General features: G+C 43.8%; 1 protein-coding gene across 1 annotated transcript in view; it reads right to left on the bottom strand.

Moving 5' to 3' along the window:
• The window catches only part of LOC121917394, a 76,710-nt gene that overhangs the window by 32,578 nt on the left and 31,121 nt on the right, over positions 1–13,011 (bottom strand). Inside the window, exons 12-15 of the mRNA XM_042443337.1 lie at positions 11,619–11,741; positions 10,666–10,857; positions 8,104–8,185; positions 7,120–7,408 (exon numbers count right to left, since the gene is read on the bottom strand). Coding sequence (XP_042299271.1) covers positions 7,120–7,408; positions 8,104–8,185; positions 10,666–10,857; positions 11,619–11,741 — 686 coding nt within the window. The remainder of the gene's footprint in view (positions 1–7,119; positions 7,409–8,103; positions 8,186–10,665; positions 10,858–11,618; positions 11,742–13,011) is intronic.

The following is a 13,011-nucleotide window of genomic DNA, read 5'->3' as shown; positions in this document are numbered from 1 at the left end:
TGCAGACGTTGAAGCTGTCTAGCCACCATCTGAGGGAAGCGGCCACCGGTCTCGGTACTGTGAGCCACTTTGACGGAGGGTCCTCCAACGGAGAGAAGGCGGAGAGAAACCAGGATTGGAGAGGCCGAAGATGAAGTCTTGCCCAAGGGGTGACGAATGTCGTCGATGCCATGTGGCCCAGGGCGACTTGGACGTCTCTGGCTCTCAACCTTCTGTGGGAGATGCACGGCCTGAGGGATGCTGTCAGGGCCTGAAACCGATCCGGAGGGAGGAAGGCCAAGCAGTTTTCGGAGTTGAGGATGGCCCCGATGAACTTGACCTGCCTGGTTGGTGTGAAGTGGGACTTTTCCCTGTTGACGACCAGCCCGAGGGAGTCCAAGAGGCGCAAGGCGAAGGAGACTGCCTCCTGCAGCTCGCTTTGGGATTCGGCTGCAAACAGCCAGTCGTCCAGGTAGGGAAAGACCATGAAGCTCTTCTGATGAAGGTATGCCACCACCGGTGCCATGCACTTTGTGAAGACCCTTGGAGCCGTGGCCAAGCCGAAGGGAAGAACGTTGTAATGGTACGAGGTGGAGCCGACAGTGAAGGCGAGGAATCTCCGGTGGGACTCTCGGATCCCGATGTGGAAGTAGGCGTCCTTCAGGTCGACGGTCGCAAACCACAGGCCCTGGTGAAGCAGAGGCAGAATGGAAGCCAAGGTTACCATTCGAAAACGGCGGTAGTCAAGGAACAAGTTCAATTGTCTTAAGTCCAGGATGGGCCTGATGCCTCCATCCGCTTTCGGTACCGTGAAGTACCTGGAGAAAAATGCCCGAGGACATTGGTCAGGCGGCAAAGGGGAGATTGCCCCTTTACCAAGCAAGGCGCGCACTTCGTCGAGAAGGGTGTCCGAGGGGGGAGTGGACATGAAGGCTCCAGTTGGCGGGAGCTCTTGGAACTCGAGGGCATAACCTCTGTGGACGATGTTGAGAACCCACGAGTCCGATGTTATGGAGGCCCAGATGTTAGCAAAGGGCCTCAGAATGTCCAAAAAGCAGAGGGGTGAAGGAGGGACAAAGCGCGCTGCGTCCCTTCAGGTTCTCTTCTTCCCCTGGTCGGTGTCCTGCCGGCGGGACTTGCAGTACCGAGGCGGGAAGTTGCGACGGCCAGAGGAGGAGGAAGTCTGCGAGGGGAAGCGGTGTCTTTGGGAGCCCTGTTGTTGGGACTGTCGATCCCGGGAGAAGGTCCCCTGTGACTGACCTTGCGGCTGCCATGGGCGCTGACGCTTCCGGAACGGAGAAGCCGGTGCTGAGGACATGCCATGCTTCTTCGCCGCCGCCTTCATCCTGAACTTCCTGTTCAGGCGGTCGTCGATCTCGGCGTGGAAGAGCCCGGTGCCGTCGAGGGGCATGTCCTCGATGGCCGCCCTGACCGTGGGGTTGAGGTCCAAGGCCCTCAACCAGGCATGGCGTTGAAGTGCCATGGAAGCCGACATGACCCTCCCTGAGCAGTCTGCCATGTTCCTGGAAGTGGTGATGAGCCAACTTCCTATGGAATGAGTCTCATCTCTGATCTCCACCAGCTGCCTCTGGATGTCATCCGGGACGTCCGGGATGAGAGGGGAGATCCGTTCCATGAGGGTCTGGATATAGGCCCCCATGCAGGCGGTGTAGTTGGCAGCCTTGACCCCAAGGGCCGATGCCGAGTAGGCCTTCTTGGCCAGTCCGTCCACCTTCTTCGCCTCCCGATCGACAGGGGAGGTCGCCTGCTTCGGGACGAAGCTGTGTTGGGCTCCCTCTACGATGGCAGAGTTCGGCCTGGGGTGGTCGGCCAACCAAGGACAGCTCGCCGGGGCGACTCTGTAGAGCGACTCCACCTTGCGGGAGGGCGCCGACAGGGTGGCTGGGGAGTCCCAGGACCTCTTCACGATGGTCTGGAGCGACGGAAGAAGAGGCAGGCAAGGTGGAGTAGGCACTCGGCCGTGAACCCGATGCTCAACCGGGTCCTCAGCGTCGTCTTCCGCGGAGGCGAGCTCAATGTCGAGAGCCCTTGCCATCTTGACGACATGTTCAGTGAAGGACCGGACGTCGTCCGACGGGGAAGCCGGCTCCGGGTTATGCATCCTCTGGGGTGAGGCCGGCCCCGAGAGGACATCCTCGTCCGAAGGTGCCTCAGACGGAAGCAAGGGCTCGTCGTCGGAGTCCAGATCCGAGGAGAGGGGGTCCGTCACTCTAACCTGAAATCTCGGGCGGGTTGGAACCAGGTCCGCCGAGGATCGAGAGCGCCTGTGAGGTGGAGACGGCGATCTCTCATAGACAGATGCGGTCGGGACCGATCTGGACGGGGTGCCTTGGTCTGCAGGATGGGGGTTCAACCTGGTGAACTCCTTCATCGCTCTGTCCTCCGAAACCGACAAGTAATACCGGCGCGATTGCGTATCGAAGAACAGGTCCGGTATTTCCTGCCCGCGGGGCTGGTCTTCCTCGTCGTCGGTTCCAGGATGGGAGGGCGACCGGTGTTCTGGCGAGCAAGGAAGAACGGTGTCGTCCGTCCCGTGGACAAAGTCCATGGTGGGCAGAGGCGGTGGGGTGTCTGGTACCGGAGTCCGTTGACCCCCCGGCGTCGGCTCCGGATCGCGTGGAGCCGCCGAAGTAGAAGCGCGGGCCTGTTTAGACGGGGAGCGCTTCTTCTCCTTCGCCTTCGGCGGGTCGGTGGTGGGCCGATCTTTGGAGGACTTGGGCTTCTTCGGGGCAGGATCACGACCCGACTTGTCGTGGTGCCTCTTCTTCCCAGGCCTGGGAAGCTCCTCCGCTGGAAAGAACGGATTATCCGGGAGGTCGAGGAGGACAGCAGCCGCTGCCGACGAAGAAGGTCTTGGAGACCTTGCCCCTTCCGAAGGCACCGCCAGCTCCTTAGGCTTCGAAGCGTGGCGAGATGCCTTGGATGCCTTGGACGACGAAGGCGACACGAGATGGACCTCCGGCTCGGTAGCCTTCTTCGAACGCGAGCCCTCCGATCTCCTCGTCGGTTTGGAGGCCGGCTCGGTACCCTCAGTCCCCGAAGACGGGGCGCTTGGAGGGTTTGTCGGTGGCGCTGGGCAGTTTGGAGCCACGGGCCACATCGGAGGTGGTGGAAGGGGTTGTCCCGGCCGGGACACACACCACGCTGGGAACGGCGGCCCTCCCCGATGTCACGCTGGACACACTGGCCCGAGAAGATGAGGCGGGGGGCGCGGAAGGCGGGACAGAGGACGACCGTGAACCCCCCTCTTGTACCTTGCCGAGGGCAATCGCCGAAGTGAGCCGGGACTCACGGTTCTTCCGGGCCTGGGACGAGAGGGATCTGCAAAGCAGGCAGGCCTTGGTATCATGGTTCTTGCCAAGGCACAGCAGGCAGGAGGAGTGCGGGTCCTGGACGGGCACCTTGCCCCCGCAAATGTCGTACTTCTTGAAGGGTGCAGGCATTTTCGAGGTCGTCAAAGCCAGAGGAGAATCCGTAAACGAGGTCAACAGTCCGAAAGTCCGAAGTTACCAGGGGCGGGAGACAAAGAATGGTCAAAGTACAGTCCGAGGTCAAAAAGCGAAAGTGATTCCAAGCAAGCGAAGCAAGCGAAAGTTCCCTGAAGCAGCTAGCGCGGTGGAAAAAAGGAACTGGGGAAAGAGCGGGAAGGCAGGGGCTTTATAACGGGTGGGCGGAGTTACCGCCAAAAAGTTTCAATATGTTGCAGAGTAAACTCTGCCCAGTGATTCCAGTAGGTTCCGAGCAGCACTGCGCAGGTGCAGTAAAACCCATTTGTATGATTCGGAGAGACCACGAAGAAGAAGTGCCACATATTCTTCAGCTAGTATAAAAATAAAGGTAAATATTTACAGTAAAGTGAATACTATAATCAATGTCATATTATATATATATCCAGAATATATACATAACTCTGGATCATCCAAATGTCCATATCCATAATATAGGATATTATTCTGCCCCCTTCTTTCAAAGTGACACAGTTCAACCAAAGTGTACCAAGACTGTGTCATCTGAACACCCATACAGATGGATAGGTAGCTTAGTTAATGATTTTGTGCCAGAGTAGAATCTGAACATATTGAAACAAAAGAATGTAAGAAAAGCCTTCTCTAGTAGAAGGTTTCTCTATAGGAAGCCCAAAAGCAGAATGTAAGCAGAAGAGAAATCACTGGCAAATGGTATCAAAAGGCAAAAATAAAACCAGATTGGCTACACTGCAGTGAATTGCATCTATATTGGCATACAGTTCATGTGTAAATATTTATTCACAAATTCTGTAAAAAGCTGACAACCACATGATTAACTTTAAACACTGACATGTACAGATTAATTTCCTTGTGGGGGATACTGAAAATAATGAAGGCTGTGATCCTAAAACAATTCATCAGAGATAAATTATCTACTGATATTAGCAGGACTGACTTCAGCGTAAATATGGAAAAGAGTGGCTAGAAGGTGTTTAATAGAAGTTGTTCACTGAAGCTGATAATGAAATTCTAATATTTTTGAATATTATCTCTTAGATTCCTAACCTATGGCTGTCTAGTCCCATGAAGTCAAATTAGAGGGCAAGAATGGTTGTGTATCAGAAGAGATGATGGGATCCTCTGCGATTGAGATATGATATGACAAAGGAGTGAGGACTTTACTTGTATGAGAGATCTAAGCCTTTTTGCTTTGTTATTGTGTTTTTATATTTTATGGAGTATATATATCATAGTAGTTGTATAATATATTATTATTTATATTAGTTGTCTATTATTGTGCAGACCCAGAAAGAGCCATGACATGGGGCACGTCATGAAAAAAGTTGGGTGGAAAATTTAACAACAATCGTTAATCACTGCTTGTTGTACACAGACTAGTAGCTTGTGCATGTTATTCACAAAATCTACTCCTAAAACAAAACAAAACTATTATCAGGAAATATGGTTGTGCTTATGTACACTTTAATCTTGGAATCAAACTAATAACAGTGCCTGTGTGCAACTGAGCTTTTTACATTATCTGGAAGATATAAAATCAGTCGTTACACATAGGAATTGTGACGTATTTTGCATGGTAACAATGCTACATACAAATTAAAGCAGTCTCAAATTATAGAGGACAAGCACAGATTATCTTGAAATGTATCCTTCTAGTCAGTTCTTATCAAGGTAACAAAAATCCACCTTATGTTAAATGAAAAAAGCAATAGAAAATCATATATACTATGTACACAGTTCATCTCAGAGCACGGGAAATTAATAATAATAATAATAAATTTTATTTCTACCCCGCCTTTCCAAAAAAATGATCAAGGCGGCTTACAAAAGTTAAAAACAGTTACAATACAAAGTAAACAATTACAGTATAAAAGTTAAAACATTACTGCATAAAAAGGGAACAGGAATCAGGAAAAATACACATGTCAAGGGCAAAAACAGTCAAATCACAATGGTCTGGGGTCAGAAGAGGAAAAGAAGGGGCAGAGGAGAAACAGTTAACTAAAGTGGGAAGGCCAGCCGGAATAAGTACTGTATGTTTTTAAATTCTTTTTAAAAGAATCTAGTGAGGCGGCGGAGCGAAGCTCTACAGGGAGCTTATTTCAAGAAAATGGGGCAGCGATGGTAAAAGCCCTCTGTGAGGTCCTCACAAGATGTGATCTAGGAACCTCTAACAAGTTAGTCCCGGATGTTCGAAGTGTGCGGGGCGGACTATATGGGGAGAGGCGGTCCTCCAAGTACCCTGGGCCCAAGCCATTTAGGGCTTTATAGGTCAAAACCAACACCTTGTATTGAGTTCGGAAGCGAATAGGCAGCCAATGTAGATCTTTTAAAATAGGTGTTATATGGTCCGACCTGGAAGTACCAGCGACCAATCTAGCTGCCATGTTCTGTACCATTTGCAGCTTCCGAGTTTGGTACAAGGGTTGCCCCATGTAGAGCGCATTGCAGAAATCCAAAAATACAGTGGTACCTCGGGATACGAAATACCCAGGTTACGAAATTTTCGGGATACGAAAAAATCCCATAGGGAATCATTGTTCCGGGTTACGAATGTTTTTTCGGGTTACGAAAAAACTTTTGGTGCTTTTTTCGGCTTTTTCGCACGGAATCGCGGCTTTTCCCCATTAGCGCCTATGGCAATTCGGCTTACGAAGGCTTTTCGGGTTACGAAAGCGGCCGCGGAACGAATTAATTTCGTAACCCGAGGCACCACTGTAATCCAATTATTTTTAAAGCAATTTGTTAGCTTTCAAAGGTAGATACAAACTAGTTATTCTACCCTTGTAAGTAACTCTTTTCTTTCTTCTTATTCAAAAAGAACAAAATGGTAATTTTAGAGCCCATACAGACAGGCCAAAATAAAGCTGGTTCAGGACGCTTTGGAGGTATGCTGTTTAAATGATGTATGCATCTTAAGAGGACAGAAGCCATGCCAAAGCCACACTTCCATCCTAAGGACTGGAGCATAGCTTTGGTGCAGCTTCTGACCTCTTAAGATGCATGTGTCATTAAAACAGCATACCTCCAAAGTGACCCTAAGCAGCTTTATTTTGGCCTGTATGGGTTCTTAGTTACTTTTAGAAAGCCATCATAATACTGCATTCAGCTAGTCTATGGTAAAAACACAACCTAATTACTGAGTCCACACACCTGTTGTAACTATAAAGTTAACTACAAACAACAAAAACAGTTAGTTCTACATCACAAAAGAAGAGACATTATCCATCGCTTGCATTTTGCCACCAATGCCACATCCTGCCTAAAACATGGCTAGAAGTCAAGCTCAGCTGGCCAATTTGCAAAGTCGGGAGCTTCTCGACTTTGCAAATCGGTCAGCTGCACTCTGATTCTAGCCAGGTTCTAGCTGGGTTTTAGGCAGAAGGTGGCATCGGCAGCAAAATCCAAGCGATAATATCCAGCTGCTTCCTGAAAGAGAATTCAAAATGGGCAAAGTAAATCACATTCTTTAGCTGTGCAAAAACTCCCAAGTTATCATTGTAATGTGAATTAGTTGTGGTTTAATTGTTGCAAAAGGAACTACAAATAACTTCTTGTTTATAACCAGTTACATCCAAGTTTTGGTTCATCTTTATATTACATTATTTAATCAAGAGTTATGGATACTGCTTACCTCATCAGGTTTGTTGTTTTGATGCAATGGCGAAGAATTTGGAAGTATGTTTTGTTTCCAGGTATCTTGTTTAACTTTGTTAGCCAGTTTGTCTTTGCCAGCCCTTTCCTGAGGGGTATCTTCACTATCCTTCTTTACCTCTGGCTGAATAGAAACATTCTCTTGCTCACTGTGGTGGTTCAAAGTACTAATGTTTTGCTTTTCCAGATTTGATATATCATTCTGGGGCTCTTTAAATGGTAAATGGCTCACTAATTCATCTGTGGAGCCATGTGTGACTTTTAGAGAACTAAAGGAAAAAGAGGGGAGGAGGCAAACAGAATAAGATCTTTTATTTCCTTTTTTAAAATATTATTGATGATATATCAAAAGACTATAAGCATTTTATACTGAATGACACATTACTGTTATGTATAGATTAATGGAAGGCCTGATTCTGAAGAACAATGTTTAAATAACCATGGCTGAAAGAACAAATTGTGCTGCAGGGGCTAAAACCCAGCACCTTATATATGTCTAGGGTAAGACACAATTGCTTAACGTTCTTTGATTTCGCTAAGAATCCCTTGCTGTAAAAAAGTGATACCTATGGGGGACTGCTGCCAGTTAGATGCACTTGAACATCGTTCAAAAGGATCAGTGATGTTGCCTAATCAGAACAGTCAAGGGTTAAGTCCTACCAGCTATATAAGCTGATGGCTTGGCAATGATGCCCATTTGAACAAGCTGTTCTCTCAGTTCTATAGCCTGTATGGACTGAACTATTTACTGTAATTCCATTTCAGGTACACACCAGCATGCAAGTATCAAGGTTAACTGAATGGGTGCTGGCAACAGGGTAGTATTTCAGAATTAAGTTAAGGACTGTTCCCTCCAAACATCAAAGAAGAAACTACAGACCAACTCCCAACTCATTTGGATGAGAATGAGGAAAAATCAGAAATAAAGTATTCATTTGTAAAACCATGTATTTTCCAGTAATACCTTGGAGGTTCTAAGTCACAGCCCCTGGCAAATGATGTATCTGCTTTGATAGGTTTCATCAATTCTTCTATGGTAGGCAAATCTAAATAGATGAAAGGACAATATTCAAGATAGATATACAGTGGAAAAATAACTTTAAACTACATCTTACATTTTTTGTTTCCAGCTATACCTACAAAACAGCGAAAATATCCTAAAGGATATGGGGAGTTAAGCAGCCTGATTAGTACTTCGATGGGAGATGTCCAATGTCCTTCAGAGGAAGGAACAGGCAAAACCACCTCTGAGTATTCCTTGCTTAAGAAAACCCTCTGAAATTAATGGGATTGCCCTAAGTTGAAAGGCAACCTGAAGGCACAAACACACAGGAGTATAAAACTCAGTCTCTTCTATCCACAGCATAACACGTTAACTGTGACATTTTCACTTGTGAATTACAGTAATTCGTAACCTCCCATAACTACTTCCAAACCACTGAACCTTTATTTTTTATTTATATGTGTATTTGTTTTTAACACATTTACTTCTGTACAGTTATCTTCATACATTTTACAATTTCAGTTAGGCAAGTTATCCATCACACAAACCCTTTTAGGGAGCATTTTGACATTCTATTACCTTTCAAATTACTGCACAAAATGACTCAGCATCCTCAGACTGAGGGCATATTGCTAAAAAGCAGCAGCAGTGAATCATCTATGCATCAAATTCACTTTAATGCTATGTCAGTGTCTGAACAAGCATCAGAGACACAGTTGAGTCAACTGTGCAGCAGCTGCCACAATAATCTGTTGAGGACCAAAGCTGATAATAGCAGGGAATTTACAAGCTACTTATAAAAGAGGAGAAGGATGGAAACAGTAGTGTCTTGAGAAAATCTAGTGTGCTCCCTAGAAACAAAAATAGTATCTTCAGTTCTGGAGAAGATCTTGTAAATATTGCTTAGGAAAGACAGGCTCTGTGTTGCAACAAAATAGGCAACAGAACAAGAAATCCCAGCACTAATTAGAACTTCAAAAGGATGGTATCATCCACCTGACTTGAACTAGTGCTTCTGAAGCTGTGCATGGTGGAAGATAATGTGCCAAAACAATTATGTTGGCCTCTACAACAATGAGCAGCTGTACTTAACCTGAACCATGGATTCACCTTTATGTGGTGAGATCTGACTTAACAGGAGGCATGATTGCCAGGGATGCAGAAGCTGGGGAGAAAGGTTTAAAGACATGACTTTAAGAGGAATTAGGAACTTCAAAACCACATCTCCAGATCTCTAGTGCTAAGGGGTATAAATGTGTGCATATCTGTCTGAATGAATGAGGAACACACTCCATCAAGTTTTTCTTTGGAAAGTCTGGATGGTGCAGCTGGAACAGAAGGCTACTGATTGCATGTGGACAGGGACATTAAGGAAAGGGCGTATCATACCTTCTTTTGAAATTTCTTTCATTCCAATTCAAGGTATAGAATGTAAAGCTCTTAATGGCTCAGAACCAGATAAAGTGTCACCTTTCAAAGTACAGATTTACCCAGGATTTAAGATTAGCTGGGGAGACCTTGTTTGCAGTGGTCCAAAACACACTGCAGAAATAATCCAGTTTGAGACTGGGAACTGTAGTTTATTGTGGCACCAGAGCTCTCTGACAGTCAAGGTTAAATGCATCAAAAGTACAGCTCCTGGAATTCCCTAGTACTGAGCCAGGGAAGTTAAAACAGTCTCAAACTGGAATATTTCTGCAGTTTGTTTTGGACCTGTATTGTATATTAGAATAGTATGGTTTAAATATGAATTAATGCATGAATGAATAAATACCCAAATTCCCTGGGAAGCTTACATATGGAATTGTTTTCTTACTTGGAGAATGTAAATATATTCCACTCATCAAATACCTTTTAAAAAATGGAGCATGGCAGTGAGTGGCACTGACCAGCCCTTGTGGTCTCTTTCAACTCTATAATTCTATGGCATGCAGTATAGTATTTGATAAAATAGTGGTAAAGAGAAAGACATTCAGGAAAAAAAACCTTTTTTCTACATATACAAAGTTTCACTCAGAAGCAACAAGGACAAGAAAATTTATGCTGTTAGAAACTCAGGTTTGAAATATTTCAGCATTTCATTTGATTTAGTAAATTCTGTGACAGAAAATATTTGTATCAGGATTACATAAACACGCATTCCATTCTAAAAACATCGCAAATCAAACTTTAATAATCAGTCGATAAAAATGAATTCTATTTGGGAGTCACTAGGTGCCACTTGTTATCCTGTAGGTGTGAATAATTAAATCATGCAGATCTTTGCCCTTCTTTCTTAGAGAAGGATTATCAGGTGAGAGAGAACATGTCAGGAATGTCACCCACACCAGTTTACCCACATACTGAGGGAGTAGCGAGTTGCACCACAGCAAAGCACCTTCTACCCCTCTGCCAATGCAAAAAATGGGATATGTTAATATAACCTGTAACAACAGAAATGCTAATGGTAATATCGAAGGACACATTTCTGTTTATTTTTCATTTTGGTTATAATATATCTCACAGCATGGTTTCTAAATTTACCAGAATCCGTATTGGAGGTATTGGGGGGACAGACTTCTTTATTCTGTGAAACTTCTTTAATCAAATTCTCTGAAGTATCTATTTTATCTGTGTGACTTTTTTGCTCATCAGTATCCCCTAAAGACTGCTCAATATGGCAATAGGCCTGATGCAAAGCTTCAATATCACTGTTTGTTTGCCCACAGGAAACACCTGATAAGGAAAAGAAGGAAAAAGTTGATAAAGATACAACAAATAAAATGTATTTGAGAGCATGAAGGTAGTAAAGCAACAGTGCTAATAACACATGTGACTAAAAGTGCAATCCTAAACACCTCGACTCAGAAATATGTTCCATACAATGGGGCTTGCCCTTAGGTTATATGGGCAGCATTAGGCTCTCAGGTAGGTGCAAACCTACCTGAGAGTAAACCTCACCAAGTTCAATAAAGAGTTGTTTCTAAGTAAATAAGCCTAGGACTAAAATATAAGACTGTAATTCACAACCACAATATGGATTGTAATTGATGTCAACAAAAATCCTTAGCCAATTAAAAATCAGAAAACTAGTGAGAACCATGAAAGGAAAAACAAAACAAATGTATCTTTACTTTTCATTTTCACTTATTTTTACTGCTCTTTTATTTCTCCACCAAGAATAAGCAAAATTTTAGAAAACTTGGTGCTCGTTTACATGACCCTTTCTTGAGACCAAATTAAATGATGATTGTATGAGCCAGCTACAGTAAATCATGCCCATGCCCCTTTGATTTTAAACATTGTCTTGTCTCTAAGTGAAATCTATGGGGCTTCAAAGAATTTAGCTTTGCTGAATGGGACTCTGCATGTTTATGTGACTAAAGGGCAATTCTAAAATGAAAAGAGCCAGAGCAAATTAAGACAGATTGCTCTTGCCTCGTTTCTTTTCAGAATGGTGACCACATGAGGAAACAGTCAATAAAAACTAGACTTACCTGTTCCATTCATCTCATCTGCAATGACTTCTTTAGGTAGGTTATGTTCTGTAAGCACATCATCCTGATGTTCGCTGGCCTTTTGAGTCTCCAGAGCTGAGTCTTGGGAATCAAGGAGGACAACTAAAAAGAAGATAGACAATATTGGCCAACCAAAAATGCACAAACATTTCTCTGCAAGCTTTTGAAGTTTTTGTGCCCTTTCCATCAGCCTAATAAAGGTAGCACGACATGATCAATAGACTTGTATGTTATGGTCACTGCAGTCATCGCTACATTTATCTGACCATCATAGGACTGTAATTTCCCATGCAAATATTATAACAATTCCAAGGTTTGCTCTACCACTATCCACAATACTAGTTGTAAAATAGTTGATCCATTTATACAACTGTAGGATATGCTTAGGGTAAGATACATATCTCTGAAAAGTTCAGAAATAAAATATTTTAGAAAATTAATAGTAGTTAGAGTAATTGACTAAACTATATTTCAAGAGTAGAAAAGGTATTTAATGATAGATTAGATAGAAAAGAAATACATATCTTCTATTATTAAATGATAAACAATTCACTACAGAATATTTGAGGTAAGAAGTAGTAATAGGGGTCCTGGTTCCATCACAGGCTCACTATTGCTGATCTGTACCAAATGACACTAGTTTTCAAATTATGAAATATTATGAACAATGTAATGAACTATTATTAAGAGGAAAAGGACATAATTAACACGGTGAAATATACTGCTGATTAAATATGTTTACACAACACATTTCTCATACAGTAGACCTTTCCTAGCTATGTGGGTTCAATTCCAGGCCCTTGGCAGATGGCAAAAAATGTGGATAGTGGTGCCCCATATTATTCAAAGGAGGCGACATGCACACATTAGTGTGTCAGTGTTCATGTGCCACCATTGAATAATATGGGCCATGGCAATCTGCAGGCAGTCAAATTCTGATATGGAAGGTCCATTGTAGTAAGCCAGGCTGGAAGAACAATGGTGTATCTTAAAACCATTTTAATTTTAAGTTTCACTGTTTAAGCTAATATATTTTTACTATTTTACTGCATTTTCATTATTTTATTTTATTCAAGAATCAAATAAATACTTCTGGCAGCTGTCTAAGTTATGCCAATACTAGATAATTTACATATTTGAACTATCCTCTTGAAATGAATACAATGTAAATTCAAACCAATAAAAAGGGATTGTTCTGATGTCAAAAGGCAGATTTGACACCAAGCTATGCTGACATCCTCCTAGATAAAAATGTGGATTGAGAATTCTAAACACTTATATTTTTATTATAAATGGCAGTATAATGGTCTGTGCCCTGTGGTAAACATTATACACAGAATAAAAAGGTATCCAGAAAGCATATCTAAAGCAA

Source organism: Sceloporus undulatus, unplaced genomic scaffold (genome assembly GCF_019175285.1).
Source record: "Sceloporus undulatus isolate JIND9_A2432 ecotype Alabama unplaced genomic scaffold, SceUnd_v1.1 scaffold_16, whole genome shotgun sequence".
Classification (NCBI taxonomy): domain Eukaryota; kingdom Metazoa; phylum Chordata; class Lepidosauria; order Squamata; family Phrynosomatidae; genus Sceloporus; species Sceloporus undulatus.
This window is presented reverse-complemented; position numbering and strand designations above follow the sequence as displayed.